The sequence below is a fragment of the Montipora foliosa genome, chromosome 4 (genome assembly GCF_036669935.1).
Source record: "Montipora foliosa isolate CH-2021 chromosome 4, ASM3666993v2, whole genome shotgun sequence".
In the NCBI taxonomy this organism is placed as follows: Eukaryota; Metazoa; Cnidaria; class Anthozoa; order Scleractinia; family Acroporidae; genus Montipora; species Montipora foliosa.
Window position 1 is genome coordinate 34458234 of NC_090872.1, and position 15000 is coordinate 34473233.

The 15000-nt window shown below is 39.9% G+C and overlaps 1 protein-coding gene across 1 annotated transcript in view; it reads right to left on the bottom strand.

Moving 5' to 3' along the window:
• LOC138000673 (fibulin-1-like) overlaps positions 1–6417 on the bottom strand; it is a 53736-nt gene extending 47319 nt beyond the window's left edge. Inside the window, exons 1-4 of the mRNA XM_068847239.1 lie at positions 6240–6417; positions 2642–2852; positions 2140–2333; positions 1850–2005 (exon numbers count right to left, since the gene is read on the bottom strand). Coding sequence (XP_068703340.1) covers positions 1850–2005; positions 2140–2333; positions 2642–2852; positions 6240–6306 — 628 coding nt within the window. The 5' untranslated portion in view covers positions 6307–6417. The remainder of the gene's footprint in view (positions 1–1849; positions 2006–2139; positions 2334–2641; positions 2853–6239) is intronic.
• Positions 6418–15000: the final 8583 nt, after the last annotated feature.

The following is a 15000-nucleotide window of genomic DNA, read 5'->3' on the forward strand; positions in this document are numbered from 1 at the left end:
CTAACTAATTTAATTATAGCCTGTTCACGAATTTACGGCGGGCGTGTTAAGAGCTACTCTGAAAACTGGATAGTCATGGTTTTCATACAGCATTATTCCATTGCGATTTGTTGTTGATAAGTGCTAGTAAGAAAAAGGTTATTCAAGGTTATATCAATGCAACATCGATCAAAGTCTCAGTTAAATGACAAAAACTGGGTGCCTATAAATCTTGTAAACAACGAATTTTCTGCGAAGATGTTGATTATCTGATACCTGTCACGCAAGCAACACAAAATCTCGATCCGTCTTTTTTAGCGTCAAGTGACAATAGGGACTTTACGATCTAAGATGGCGACGTCGACGAAAGAAAACGATAAAAAGAGAAAGATAAAACATAACTTTGCATTATCGTAAGTTTGTCGCGGTTAGGCCATCTCGTTCGGGCGGTACAATGTGGGTGAAGTATCGTAAAAATAAAATGGTACGAGCAGTTTCAGAGTTAAAATAGAAAATTGTAGAATCATTTGTGCGCTCGCGTTCGCAAACAGCGATATCATTGGTTAAAAGAGCATATATAATCGTGCTGCACGTGCGGCACGGATTTAGCACACTTTTTTGCGGTTCTCTGCATCACGACAACGACGTGAAACCACCAAATTTGAGGTTACGATGACAACTTGACCATGCAACAGAGAACCTTTCATTCCCTATTTTCACTCTGAAATCGCTCGTACCAATTTATTTTTAGGATACTTCGCCCAAAATGTGCGACGTGAACTAGATGGAATAATCGCGAAAGACTTACACCGGAGCAAAATTCTATTTTGAGGTGACGTTTTCGTCGATGTCGCCGTGGTAGATCTTAATTAAGGTCCCTAACTTTGGTGATTTCACGTCCTTGTTGTGCAGAGTACCGCACAAAAATGTGCTGAAATGCGTGCCGCACGAGCAACACGATTACTTTTCCCTTTTTAACCAATGATATCTAAGGGACGCAACGGCGCCATCAAAGGCAAAAGGTCAGATTGGTTCAAGAAGTTGAAAATGAGGGTACTATGGGTCCCTTTCGTCTCCGTTTTGAATTTCACAGCCCCGGCGTTTCTTCTCAGTTATGTCACGGCAGTCCGATTCTCAACCACCTGATCCAACCGGTCGGCGGTTACTTTCAAACGTATTGGAAAACCACAGGCTCCCCAAGCTGAAAATAAGTGGTGTATGCGACAGTTTGTGTATATAGAGAATTGTATGGGAAAATCACCGATCGTAAAAAAATTGTGTAAATAACTATCTCATTTGAAATAAAGTTTTCCTACCTCAAATGTGTGACCAACTTGTCTCTTTTGGCGAGTTTCGAGCCATTCTGACGCGGTTTAGTGAAGTCATCCGGAAGGCCGTTGCTGAAATAATGGGAAGGCCGGTGACTCCATCCATCGCTGGCCAGACCTCACTCCACAAATCGTTTTCTCCTCAACAGGAAAAGTCCCGAATCGCAATAAAAACAACAGTTCCATAAAGCCCAATAAATTTCATTCCAAATACGTGTGTTTCGGAGGCCGAAAGACTCGTGGCGAACGAAAACTTTGCTTTAAAATTCACTTCTTCGGCTTTCCTCAGAGGCTTGTGACCGGGTAGTCAACAACGGAAACTCGCAAGATGGTTTCAATTTTTTTACAATCGGTGATTTTCCCATACAATTCTCTATATACACAAACTGTCGCATACACCACGTATTTTTAGCTTGGGGAGCCTGTGGGAAAACTTGCTATCGTTTCTATTTTATCGTAAAAACCGCATCTGAATTATACGTATCCCAAGGAATGGATTATGGGATTCTCTCTGAGTAAAGTGTTTTTGGTTTTGTACATACCTCGACAAGACACTCGGTCCGCCAGAAGATAGTAGCCTTTGCGACAGAAACACTTCGCTCCTTGATTTGGAATATCACGGCACTCTTGCTGACAGAAGTTATCAGAACACTTCGGGTTCCGGGAAGGAAGAGTGATCGGAGGCCTGGCAACCGAGCCTAGGAAAAAAGGTGTGAAGTGAACTACCTGCTAAGTTCTAAGTTCCTTGCAATGAGTATCGAGAAAGGAATTGTTTTTGCAGCCCTTAAAAAAAATACTCTTAAAATCTAACTTTAAAAGCATTCTTTCTCACCACTGCAGCAGTCCTTGAAAGCCTTCAAACAAGGAAAACTGGAGTTCTTTGAAGCGAAACCCTGGAACACAGGGATCGAACACGCCACGTCTTCGTTCTCTTTTGCTTTGATGCCAAGGGCGCAACAATCACAGCATTCGCGAAAGTCATCACCGCCCACGAAAGGTTTAAAGGAATCACACGGTTGACCCTGGCTAATCAATAGAAAAAGAAATGTTCATAATTTTTCATCTTATAGAAAGGCTGATAGGCTCCGTGCGCACAGTTATATATGGTGAAAAAAAACGTGGAAAATGAGAAGCACGGGGTAAATGCAGAGAATAAGTTCAGACTTGCGTTATGAGACAAATTTTCTTGAATACTTGTACACAGCAGTCCCTTATTTTTTCTTTTAAACCTGCTTTCATGTTCTTTGTTCCAGATTTCTCCGTCCCCACGGTGCTTCCTTTAATTTTTCACCATTAGTTTATGAATAAAATAAAACAAGAGAGGCACAACTTACGATGCTTCGTATTTTCCACTTTCACAACTCATCTTCTGGATTTCCTTAACGCAGCAAATTCTCTCGGCGTGTCGGCAGATGATTCGATCAATTTCAGCTCTAAATCGCCTTCGATCCAAATCGTCGGAGTTACAGGAACTAGGATTGTTCCCTTTTTTTGCTTTTCGTTGGCCTTTCGCACAACATCGGGTGACCCAACTCAAATACACAGCTTTGACAAAGAAAGCAAGTAATTTGAGTGAAAATATGTTACGTTTTAAGAAAGTTTTAAATTTATTACAGTCATAATTAAGTCATGTAACTCACATGATGACGTCTACTACTACTACTACCACTACTGCTATACTACTACTACTACTACTACTACTACTACTACTACTACTACTACTACTACTACTACTACTACTACTACTACTACTACTACTACTACTACTACTACTGCTGCTACTACTACTACTAAACTAATAATAATGATAACAATAACAATAACAATACACCCTGGATCACAAAAGACTATATAGGTACAGCTTGGATAACAAAAAAGCTCCATTGTTGGAGAGAAAAGCAAATTCATGGAAAGTTAGTCTTTTCTGCTAAAGGAGACCATCGATTCGAAACAGAAATAAATTTCTACTGGCTGACTAATGGATATCTGGGTTATGGTAACGAATCCGATCCAGCAAACGCGTCGAGCAACACGTCGGTCAATGCGTTGGCCGACACCGCCAAACACTGACACGCAACAGACGTGTCGGACGACATGTACAAGTAAAAAGATGTCGGCCGACTCACGACCAACGCGTCGGTCAAAAATATCTTGCAGAAAGTAGAGGTCCTTTGGTCGTATGACGTAACTAACACTCTTGACCAATCAAGAGCACCAGATAAGTGATTTTTTTGCGAAACAAGTTGCGTTGGAGTGGTAAAACGGGCAGCATTTTGGAGATTTTGTTGCAGAAAGTAGAACGGACTTCTACTTTCTGCAACACGCTGCAGCAACTTGCAACAATTTTTTTTTTGTTGCGAGACAGGTTGTGTGTGGGATGTAGAACGCGGAACGTCGCTTTTTAACTGATTTCGCAACAATGTTGCGAGACAAATTGGACGTTTTTGTTACTCGTATTACCGTAGCTTTATATTTTGGTGTAAGGGGAATGTCCGAACCAGGACCAAAACCTCTTGGAGCAGAGTACTGAGAGAACCTACAAACTCAAACCACTTTTTTCAGTGAGTCTTATTCTTGGTAATCTCTCTTTTGAGAACTTTTTCACAACCGAGGATAGCAGAGTGACAAGAAATGACCCAAGATCAAACAAGGTTCTTTATTTGATTGTTGACAAAAAGGAAAATTTCAATCTGACGCCTGTTGTGTTCCTTAAAAGCTGTGCCAAAGAGCTCCAATAGCAAGAAAAAAATGTCTAAGAACTAAAAACGACCGGCGTTGGGAAGCAGAATGTTTACGTGGCAGACGATTCTTCACCCTTAAAAAGCACAGGTAAAACTGGGGAGGTGAAAGACCCTGGGAACAAGATGCCAAACAATGAAGCTTGGCACAGACAATGGTTCATGGTGGAGCATTTGCATTTGTTATATTTTTATACTGATGAAATACAAAAGCTAGGACTTTCCTTTTTCTAAATCAAATTATTTTCACCGCTCGCAGTGAATATATTATTTTTATCTTTCACATGTGAGGATATGTGTCGTCATGGTAACTAGCACGATTAGCCAATGAAAAGCGAGCTTCCCCTTCCTTGTAGGATACTTTCGTGCGTTATATAATTAAGTTTTCTCTACTACATTAATTAGCATTTTTATCCTCAATTTGACATTATCATGACTTGTTTTCATAACTTTCATGTCTAGGTTATACAACATCGTTGCGTGTTTTACCGGTTGATGACCAATTTTTCGCCTTAAAAAAAAAAAAGTTGTTTTTAATCTGGACATTTCGTCAGTATTTATAATAATAAGCAGAACATTACAAGGCCGCTTGGGGAAATGAACTTTATCTCATCTCACACCTGTTCTCTGGGCTCACTCCTGAGATACTATCAGCACTCGAAGAATAATTTCGTATCCTCGCGCGACCATGTAATAATGGTTTGCAAATTAATTGTAGGATGCTGAATGTTCCGTACACTTGTCGATTAAAACCCTTAACTTCTTTTGATTATTAGGATTTTCTAGTGGACTATTTCTTACAGAAAAAAAAAAAGTTGAAAAGTGTAGCAAGAGTTAACAATAAAACCCAACTCCCTGATTTGTGGGCAATACAGTAAATTAGCTAATAAAAGGCGAAATAATTGGAAAACCTGAAGCATTTTTGTCAGATTCTCTGAAGTCCCAGAATAAGGTGTCAATTTAATGAGGATCTGCTGGCTTTTCGCCATTTCTGAAATGGAACAATTTAATATTCTTGATTTGGGGATTATATCTCCGAATAAGGTTGCGATTATTTACTATTTTTTATCCTTTAAGACAGGTTAAATTTATTTTAGACGGATCGTTGGCGATGTTTTTTAAAATAATTAAATACCTTATGGCATTTTATTCGTGTTCTTATGGCAGAGAAGCGGAAGGTTGTTGCACGACAGTTTTGAGTTACTCTGTTACGGGCGCGGCACCCTGCGAGCAGAGCCTCCCTTTGTCTTTTTCTTTACTGAGGAGGAGAAAAATCGAGCAAGCAAAAGAAAGGCTCTGCTTGCAGGGTGCGGGCGCGGATGAAACAAAGATTTCGAACACTTGAAACGGTTTTTTGTAGCAAAAAAATTCAAATATACACTTCTCTTTCATTTAGGCATGCTATTCGATATGTGTTCTTGTAAATGGGAGGCAGTCGAATTCAACCTGGCCTGCGAACGCAGACGTATTTCCGGCGGTCGTTTCTACTTTTCGGGGGAGAGAAACGACCGCCGGAAATACGTCTGCGTTCGCAGGCTAAATTCAACCTCAAGATTAATAATTTAAAGGGCGCGGACTTAAGAATTTCAAGCACTTGAATTATAACAGTTCCGGAAATTGGAAACATTGATCAAAAATCACCCAGGGAAGCAAGGGGATCGGAGATTTCTGTCTCAGAGATAGCTTTAGATTTTAATTAAAAGCCAAAGAAAATATTTGTCTTTATCTCAATCTTGGGATTATAAGAACTGCTCATTTAATCAGAAAAGCGTGCTATTACGACGTCTTGAACACTGTCTTCTCTTGAGACTGTAAATGCCATGGCGAAGATATCATAATATCAACCGAGACTGAGTAGGAGCTGCGAATCTTGCAATGGCTTATACGCATCAACAAATAGTGTTTTGTTATCACAAGGTCAATCTTTGACCCAGTACTGCAAAATTCGTCGTGAATTAAGGTTTGTTTTGGATTGCTGTAACTGAAACATTCTGTGAATTTCGTTTGAGAGAGGAAAAAACTAATTCGATAAGCAGAGCATCGGTATGCTTTAAAGAAAATAGAAATCTTGATCCAGTTTCGTCTCTATGTGAAAAGTGAAGTACAGAACAAAAAAGTCTTGAATTTCGAATGTGTGCATCGCCAGAGTAATCCTGAAGGGGTTTCGGGGCTGGAAATAAAAGCTTTTACTCACCTTGAACAATGGAAGTATAAACGATTAAGATTACCAATAGAGGAGCGATTCTTGCGGAACAGTGCATTTTGTATAAGTCAATGGAGCCTAAAAACCATGAAAAGTGGTGCGACCGAAGCCACGAATGTTGTAATCCAAGACTTTGCTTGTGAAGAGTTTTGTGACATACCTATCATCAACTGCTGAGCAATTGGAAAGCGGACACCCACATTGACTGAGTAGCTCTGCATGGGTGGAGAGGGCAAGGATGATGTTGTGTCTTATGTTAGACAATTGGGAGTGATCTATTATTTTTTCTGGCCTTTGTCCAGCGGCTTTGAGTTGAAGTTTCCAATCGGTTGATTCACTCAAGATGTACACCCGATATGTCCACGAGTGCTAATATCAAAATAACGATCATTTTGCTAAATTTCATGATTGTTCCCAAAACCCGTCATCCTTTAAGTGTCCGGAGATGCTGCGGGCAAAAAGCGTCAAAAAGTCTTTCCCAAACTCTCCCAACTTTAGCGCTAACGATATGTTGTCAGCGTATGTTTTCTTTTGTAGGGCCCTTCGTGACGTTTATCAAAATGCACATGCGTTTCATTGACCTGGAATTCTAGGCATGAGCACCCAAATATGAAATGTTGGCGTGTAACCAACAAGATTAAGAATTTATTTAAAAATTCAAACGCGTATTAAACACTGATTAAATGCCATTCGGAAAGGTTAGGTACACTAAAGAAAGGAACTAAAGAACTAGTGACACTATCTAGAGACGATCCCGTATAAACAAAATAAACAATTAAAAAAGGTTTACCAGTGGAAGAACAAACCATAGTCGAAGGCCCTGGTGTCTACCAACGTTCGTCCTCAATTCCTAGCTGTTTAATTAAAGCCAGAGGCTAACCGACGGTTCATGACGGGATCTCAAGCATTTAGGAATCATTGTTTGATAAATTTCACTGTTCACCATCAGCCGAAAAGGAAATGTCCGTTGTGAAAGCTTTTCCTTCTGTGAAAATTGGAACGGCTTAGCACTTCAAATATATTCATTTATTTCATTCACGGAGTCCTTCACGGGAACTCGTGAGACCAACAAAATGTCCCTGGTCCAAGTTGTACAGGCTTAAAAGAAAAAGTGTCTTTAGGAGACAATTGCCTGATAAGGCAAATACTTCACGCATCGCCCTCGTGGTTATTCCAGTTCAACGGTATTCATTTGTAATGTATTTAATTGAATGCTTCCATAGATACGAGGCATACATACGGCGAATAAAGTTGTTGCGGCTATTGTAAAAATCAGTGATCTAGTCATGATTACGGTGGCAACATCTACATTGCAAAGTGTTTATGGTGCCGGTCAAATCCGGTGTCAGGTTAAATCCGTTTTTGCCTAGGTTCAATTGATGATCCTCACAGTGACCTGGTTGAATATGCACTCTACCTTGTTTAAAGCAGCTATCAACCCCAGAAAGGATTGAAAACACATCTACCTTCCTCAAGCTCGTTTCAGCTGGATTTTGCTACCCTATACTAGAGTAAACTCCCCAAATCACTCCTACCCTAGAGTAGCTGTTTTAAAACTCGTGGATACGCGAAGCGTAGAAACGGGTTTCTTGCGGGGACTCCGATATGCAAATGTGTCACTCACTCAGGTGTAGACACTGTTCGTAATTAGTCGGCCCGAACAAGACTGCCCGAACCCGAGGCCATGTTGGAATAGTAACCGCGCAATCAGCGTGAGTGCATGCATCGTGGCAGCCCGCATTGATTGTGCATTGCATTCAGGAACACTGACGTTTTAGGGACTTGAAGATCTACGAAGGCGTTGTCTGGCAACCAAAACGCCACAAAACAATAAGATCGTTGGTTAAAAGAGGAAAAATAATCCTGATGCACGTGCGGCGCTCATTTTGCGCCCATATTTTTGCCTACTCTGCATAACAACGATTTGATATCACCAAATTTGAAGTTTTGACTACAACGTGAACAACAAAATTAATTCAAACCTTTCATTCTGTATTATGATTTTTACTCTCAAACCACTCCTACCAATTTATTTTCAGCCATACTTCGGCCACACCTAACGACGTGAACGAGATGGAATAATCGGGAAAGAATTACGATGATGCAAAGTTATATTTTGAGACGATGTTTCGTCGACGTCGAAGATCTCAGTTGGAAGTGCCTGTTTGCTGTTGATTATTCGCACGCGAGACAAAGTAATCGTGCTTCATCAAAAAAACCTGAAACTCTTTCTAAAAACGAACAAACTATAACCCAGAATAACAACAAAAACAACAACAACTGATGTTTTCAAACGTTGGTGGAAGACATTTAGTTGCGCTTAAATAAAAACCCGCAAGGGAGTCATCATATGTCCACACAAATATGGACTTCGAACTTGGGCATAATATTGTGGCACCTGCAAGTTAGGTATGTGACGTGAATGCAGACCGACTGAATTATTGCTCCCCCATTTTATCTTCTGAGTATTACCTTGTAATAATTGGATGGAAAGAAAAATACGATTCAACAAAGCAACCATAAAAGCCTCGTGCTCAAAGTCGGAATATTGGGTATCTAAGGACCGAAATATTTTTGCCGTAAAGTCTTCTCGGACCTTACGAAAAAATACCTGTGGCACCCAGGATAGTTTTGCTAGGACCTAAAATCCCCACTTTTTTTGTTGCACTTTTAAACAATAGTTCATTTTAGGATTAACCATTTCTAATTAGCGCTTTTTTTCATACTCTGTAATAACGCAGTACGAAAACAAGAACTTAGTATATGATTATTTCAACTTCAAGTCATTGTTGACAGGGTCACAGAGATTACTTCTGTGACGACGATTTAAATTCTCGGTTTCTCTATGTGACATCCGTCTGAAAACTTCAAGGCGGATAGCAGTTGGCTCTATGTAGTAATAAAGTGTCAGAAGGTAAAGCTTAGGATAAAAAAATCGTGACACTGATTCCTATTTGATACATTTTCCAAAAGCAAAAAGGCTAGGCTAGAATACAGGTCTCCTTCGTCTCATATGTTGTAATTAGGAAGCTTAAGTAACGACAACTGCCAACTGCAACTAGAACGTCATGTCAAAATATAAATTCAACTCATTTTAATCACTTCGTGATTATTTCAACCGTTTTAATGTGACAAGGGTGTGGTATTTCCGCAAAAATGACACTGGTCGGAACGGTGCTTAATTTCGGGGAGAACATGAAAATTTATCTTCCAATGCTGACGTTCTCCATAAAACCTCAAATTTGGCTATTTTACGTTGCTGTTTTGCAGACGACGGCAAAGAAATGGACAAAGCTAAAAAGCGCTCGTATAGGGCGTGCAAAGCTATTGCTTTTTTCCCACTAAAATTTCCAAATTTGTGACGTTCTCGTTGCCTTTGCTGTTGTTGTTGCTTAAACTCCCTCATATCAGCGGAGGCAGTGTGCCCCATTAGTTTGGACTTTGGAATTATCTGCGAGAAATATGCTCCAGATTTAAATCGCACTAGTTTGGTTCTCTTCCGCTTTAAGTGAATGCGAACTAGTTAATTGCCCTTTCTGCTGATCTAGGTTTCCTCAGGGTTTTGTTTTCATTTTTCAGTGCTCAAATTGCTTGTTTCTGAAGATACATGACTGCAAAAGCTTGAAGTTAAATTGACTTTGCCAGAAAGGGATCTTTGCTTTCACGCCAACTTACAGACTTTGTTACAAAAAGACTGGTATTTTGAGACTTCTGGATGGTGCTCTCATAAGCTTACAATCAAATGTACTGGATGAGTTATTAAGCGCCCTTGAACATTCGTGGTAGAGCTCGCCTAACTTGCTGGTTTCCCAAGCCGTAGATAAGTGGATTGCAGATGGCGTTCATACTCATCGCTACGTTGTAAGCGATCCTTTTAATTCCTGGTATTTTGGGGTCATCGCAATTGTCACGACGTTTGCCAAAGGTACGGAGGCACATAAATATTAATAATGGCAAGATACTCAGAAGGCAAAGTGAAACAGTAATGGCGAGGACACGAGCCCCTTTCAGTTCCTGCTTTAGGATTAAAATTCTTGACGCGTCGTTCTGTGTTGCGATGTGGTTTCGGTGTTTGAAAGACACTATATAGATGTAGCTGTACGAGCATAGAATGATCACCAAAGGGATTACTAGTTGTGTTATCATGAAGATCGCGTACGCTTGGCTTCGTTTGGGCCTCTGGTTCGAGGCTCTTTGGCATGGATGGAAAGCACGCTTTAATCTTTCGAAGGTGGCATCGTTATGACTTGCTTTCAGGGCTAGCGGAAAGATCAAAGTTATCAGGGCAGCCCACAACCACATCGCAATAGAAGCAATCAGCGCTCGGCGATGGGTCAAAATAGAGTGATACCGCAGAGAGAACTTGATTGCCACGAAACGATCCACGCTGATCAACACCAGATGAAAAATGATGACCGAGGTCAAAAAGAAGCTACATAAGGTGCTTGCCTTGCAAATTGTAAGCTTGATTTCGTCGTTAGATCCATGTTCTTTAAGCGCACCTTTCATATTCATGTGGAGAATGAGTGAGACAGGTATTAAAATATCAGCAACGCACAAACTCATCACTATCACGTTCGAGGCGGTTCGCAGGATGGAAAATTTCAAAAACGCTCTGATCAGGAGAGAGTTTCCACAGAGGCAAATGATGATCACGACGACTTGGATGCTAAAACATATCCTCTGGCGGTGTTCTGCAAATGTTTGATCATGGCAACTTGAATTTCCTTTCGAAACATTTTTCGCCATAGCTTTGCAGTGGGGCCAGCAGTAATATAGATAGGACTTGCAATGAGGAGACCTTTATACGGAACAGTGTCGTTTTCCCGTGTCTGTTTCCGTCGACAGGTGATCTCAAAATTCAATAACTTGGAATGATTAACAAGTAATGCAAACTCACATTAGACGAATTTAGTCGACTAATGACGAATGTCGTAACTCTAACTCAGCGTTTCCCAATTTACTTAAGTTGAATCACTCAGTGCGGTAAGTTATGCACATAAATGTCATATTAATTGTTTTAACTGAACACACATTAGCTCATCATGATCAAGACCCACGGTTTACTTAAGTTCCTCATAAATGTGTTTACCAAGACAACTTCATTTACGTCGGACCAGAGGAACACATAGCTTAATGGAGACGGTTTTTTTGAGGGAAAAAGTTATAAGTTAAGAACATACCCAGATCATCTGCCCCATAAAATAACTTAAATCATTTTTTTGGACTTGTATAGTTAATTTAGTTTCCTAAAATTAATCACAAAGAACCTGATAAGAAGGTCGTGGCTTTCGGGCGTTGCTGTGGCAACAGGTGTTCGGACAAGGAAGCTTAGGGAAATAGACGTCACTGAAAACTTGTAATAAGCCATTTGCAACGATTTAAGGACGGTGCCTACTAATTCAAAGATCTTTTTGACCCGGGTTTATGATTATGCAGGAAATGTAGATCTTAACAAGTGTTAACGAAATCCAACAAGAAAATTGGGGATAACCACGCATTTTTCAAAGATGATTCATGAATAATATTTGCAAAAAGCTTTAAAATTCAAAGCAATGTATGGCGTTCTTTCTCGGATAGTTTTTAACCATTTAAAAATATCCCTGTATTAGTAAGCTTAACCGATGGGAAACCCGAGTATCTCGAGATGCACAGAATAGTTGCGCAATAACAATAGTAGCCACTACTACCTACTTGCTTATCCAGAACTAAAAAGTGTCTTAAAATTACATAGAATGTTGAATTTGTATAATTGGAGAATGACAATTTGCACTCCAGGTGTTGCTCGTTTAAGAAATTTCTCGTGCCTTAAAGAAAGGACTGAATTTACCGACAATGTGCAGTATGTGCGTTTTCGAATGGTCTTTATAGTGTCATTTGCTTGAAATTTCCATTAGAGCCAAAGCGAAACATAATTTTCTCATTTTAACATGCAATGGTCCATCTGCAGGTAAACAACTATGACAACAGTTGTCTGGTTCCATCTGTTCACGACAAAAATGGTCACCAGACAAAGACTTGCACAAGACGCTAGAAATGAAACTGTTGAGTTAGTCGTCGACACGCAAAAAAAAAAAAAAGATGTTCGTTGTAGACGATTAGGTCAAATATTAATAAAACGAAACATCAGATATTGATTAAACACAAGTTTGTTTAATTTTGATACACACAAAGGGTTAACAGTGAAAATTTACATTATTTTGGTGTGTACACAGCAGCAATGGGCTTTACACATATTTGATGTTATAAGAACACCTTCTTAATGTTAAAAAACACTAGAACGGTGTACAATATACACCTTTTGGTGTATTGTGACACCGCCATAGGGTTTTGTTAACCCGATTTTCGTGTTATTTAACACTAGTTTTGACAAAAAAAGACACTAAATCGGTGTTACCGTGACACTGGAAAGTCAAAATTGTCGTGATGTGATAGTAACACCAGTTTGGTGTAAAGTTACGCCAAACTAGTGAACGACCGAACTAAGTACAAGGTAAAAGGGACGCCTGTTGGTTTTTACTCATAAAAAACGTTGCTCATAAAAAATAATAAAAAAGAGAGGCGGCGCTAAAAAATGAAGCGGACGGGGACGAGAAACATGTGTTTTTTTTTTTACTTGGCCTAATGCTGGTCGAGCATTGAGCTATTTTATTAAGGTTTTAATTATCCTTTTAATTGCCGGCGATTTAAGGTTGGCTTTTCTATCTAAAGAACGTGTTCCCCGCTTTTTAAGACAGAAATGTTGATTTCGTTACAGTTTTGTCCTCATTGCAGTCTACACTTTCAGAGTTTTCGGTGGTGGAAACGTATGCGTATTCATAAATGGCGGTCAAGAAATTAGGCTTTTGTTTTTATGCTAATAATCCTCACTAGCCTCGTTATCACGGACAAAATTCAAATGAACTTTTGCTGCAAAGTGAGGCTAGTGAGGATGATTAGCTCAAAAACAAAACAATTATTTCTTGGCCGCCATTTATGATAGAATACGGTCTATCGTTTGGGGTCAGAACATGCAAATTTGTCACTTCATCAGATGTCAACTAATATGCCAATTTGTCACTGACTCTGTTGAACTCAAATCGATTTTCCGACGTTTCACTTCCCGACATTTGACTTTTCGAAGTCTTATTCTTCGATTTTTCTTCGTTCCGACGGGAATGAAACTCGTTGCAGTCAGCAACGTGCTGACTGTGCTATGTGTGTTAAAAATGAATGCGATGACAAATTTGCTCGTCGATCCGCCAAGTTCACAGGTCTATTCGTATTAGAAAAGGAGCACGCAGTGAGATTGCCGTGGACAGTGATAACTGTTTTCACCTAAAGCAAATTACTACTCTTTTTGTTTGTTATTATCATTTCATCATTCTGTTAGTTATATTCAATACCTATAAGGTATACTTGTAATACATTTAAAGGCTGGTTCTCACTAGCAACGAAGTCGGAGTCGGAGTCGGAGTTGTAAATATATGTGATTTGCCAGTGGGGAGGTCCGTATAGCGAAAAACTGTGACCAAGGTCTTGAAAATAATGCCCGAGGCCACAGGTCGATGGCAGCTTTTTGAAGACCGAGGTCACGGTTTTTCGCTATACGGACCGACCGATGGTAAATCACTTATTAATTTTTTCCTCTCTTTCTCCCATCCTTTCTGAAATCACTTATTAAATTGTTGACTTGCACCGCGCTTGATGACGAATGCAGTATTAGTCCTGTTCCGGGACTCCCTCTTACACCGCCCTAAAAATGGGCCTGGAACCCAGGCGGGAAAAGAGAGAGTATTGAAGTACTTGCAGGGAAGACCTTAGACAGCAATGACCTGAACCAAGGTTGCTGACCAGCGGTTTTCGTTAAAACAATTGTTTGCTGGGGTTGCTCAGTCTCACGGGCTCAGACAACCTGGTTGTGGCAGGCGCTCATCGGAATTTTGACGCCATTTCCCCCCCCCAAAACTGGGGGAAAAACCATATTTTAAAGAAGATTCCTTATTTGGGCATAGTTTATTCGGAGTGCTTTTATACTGGAAACATGGCGGATAATGTGAAAGGAAATTATGATGCCAAGTTTCTGAAGGCAATTGATTTCGCGTTTAAGAAATGCCACTTTAACTTTGTGCCTAAAGGCGCTGTTACACTATGAAATGTTTCGTGCAACTTGTCTCGCAATGTTTTGGCGACATTGTGGCGGGACAAGTTGCAACGGCCAAAATCGTTGCGAGACAAGTTGCAAGAGCCGTTGCTGAAAGTTACGGTGGCCCGTAAGGGCCACTATAGCTATCTGTTCAAACATCATCGTACAAACTTTATTTTCCTCGCACAAACTTTATTTTCCTCGCACAAACTTTATTTTCCTCCTACAAACTTTATATTTCTCGCACAAACTTTATATTTCTCGCACAAACTTTATAATCCTCGTACAAACTTTATTATCATCGTACAAACTTTATTTGCTCGTACAAACTTTATTTTCCTCCTACAAACTTTTTTTTTCTCGCACAAACTTTATAATCCTCGTACAAACTTTATTATCATCGTACAAACTTTATTTTCTCGTACAAACTTTATTATCATCGTAGAAACTTATTTTCCCAGTAGAAACTTTATATCGAAAGGCAAACGTCTATATCAACTTGGAAACTTTTTATTTGTCACACAAACTTTAAATCTTCCTGTCGCGGCACTTCTGGTAGTCTTATATGCGTAAATAGATGTGTCTGATCTCGGATTGTCGCGGGCGCAAGGACCAAATTGCCGCTTT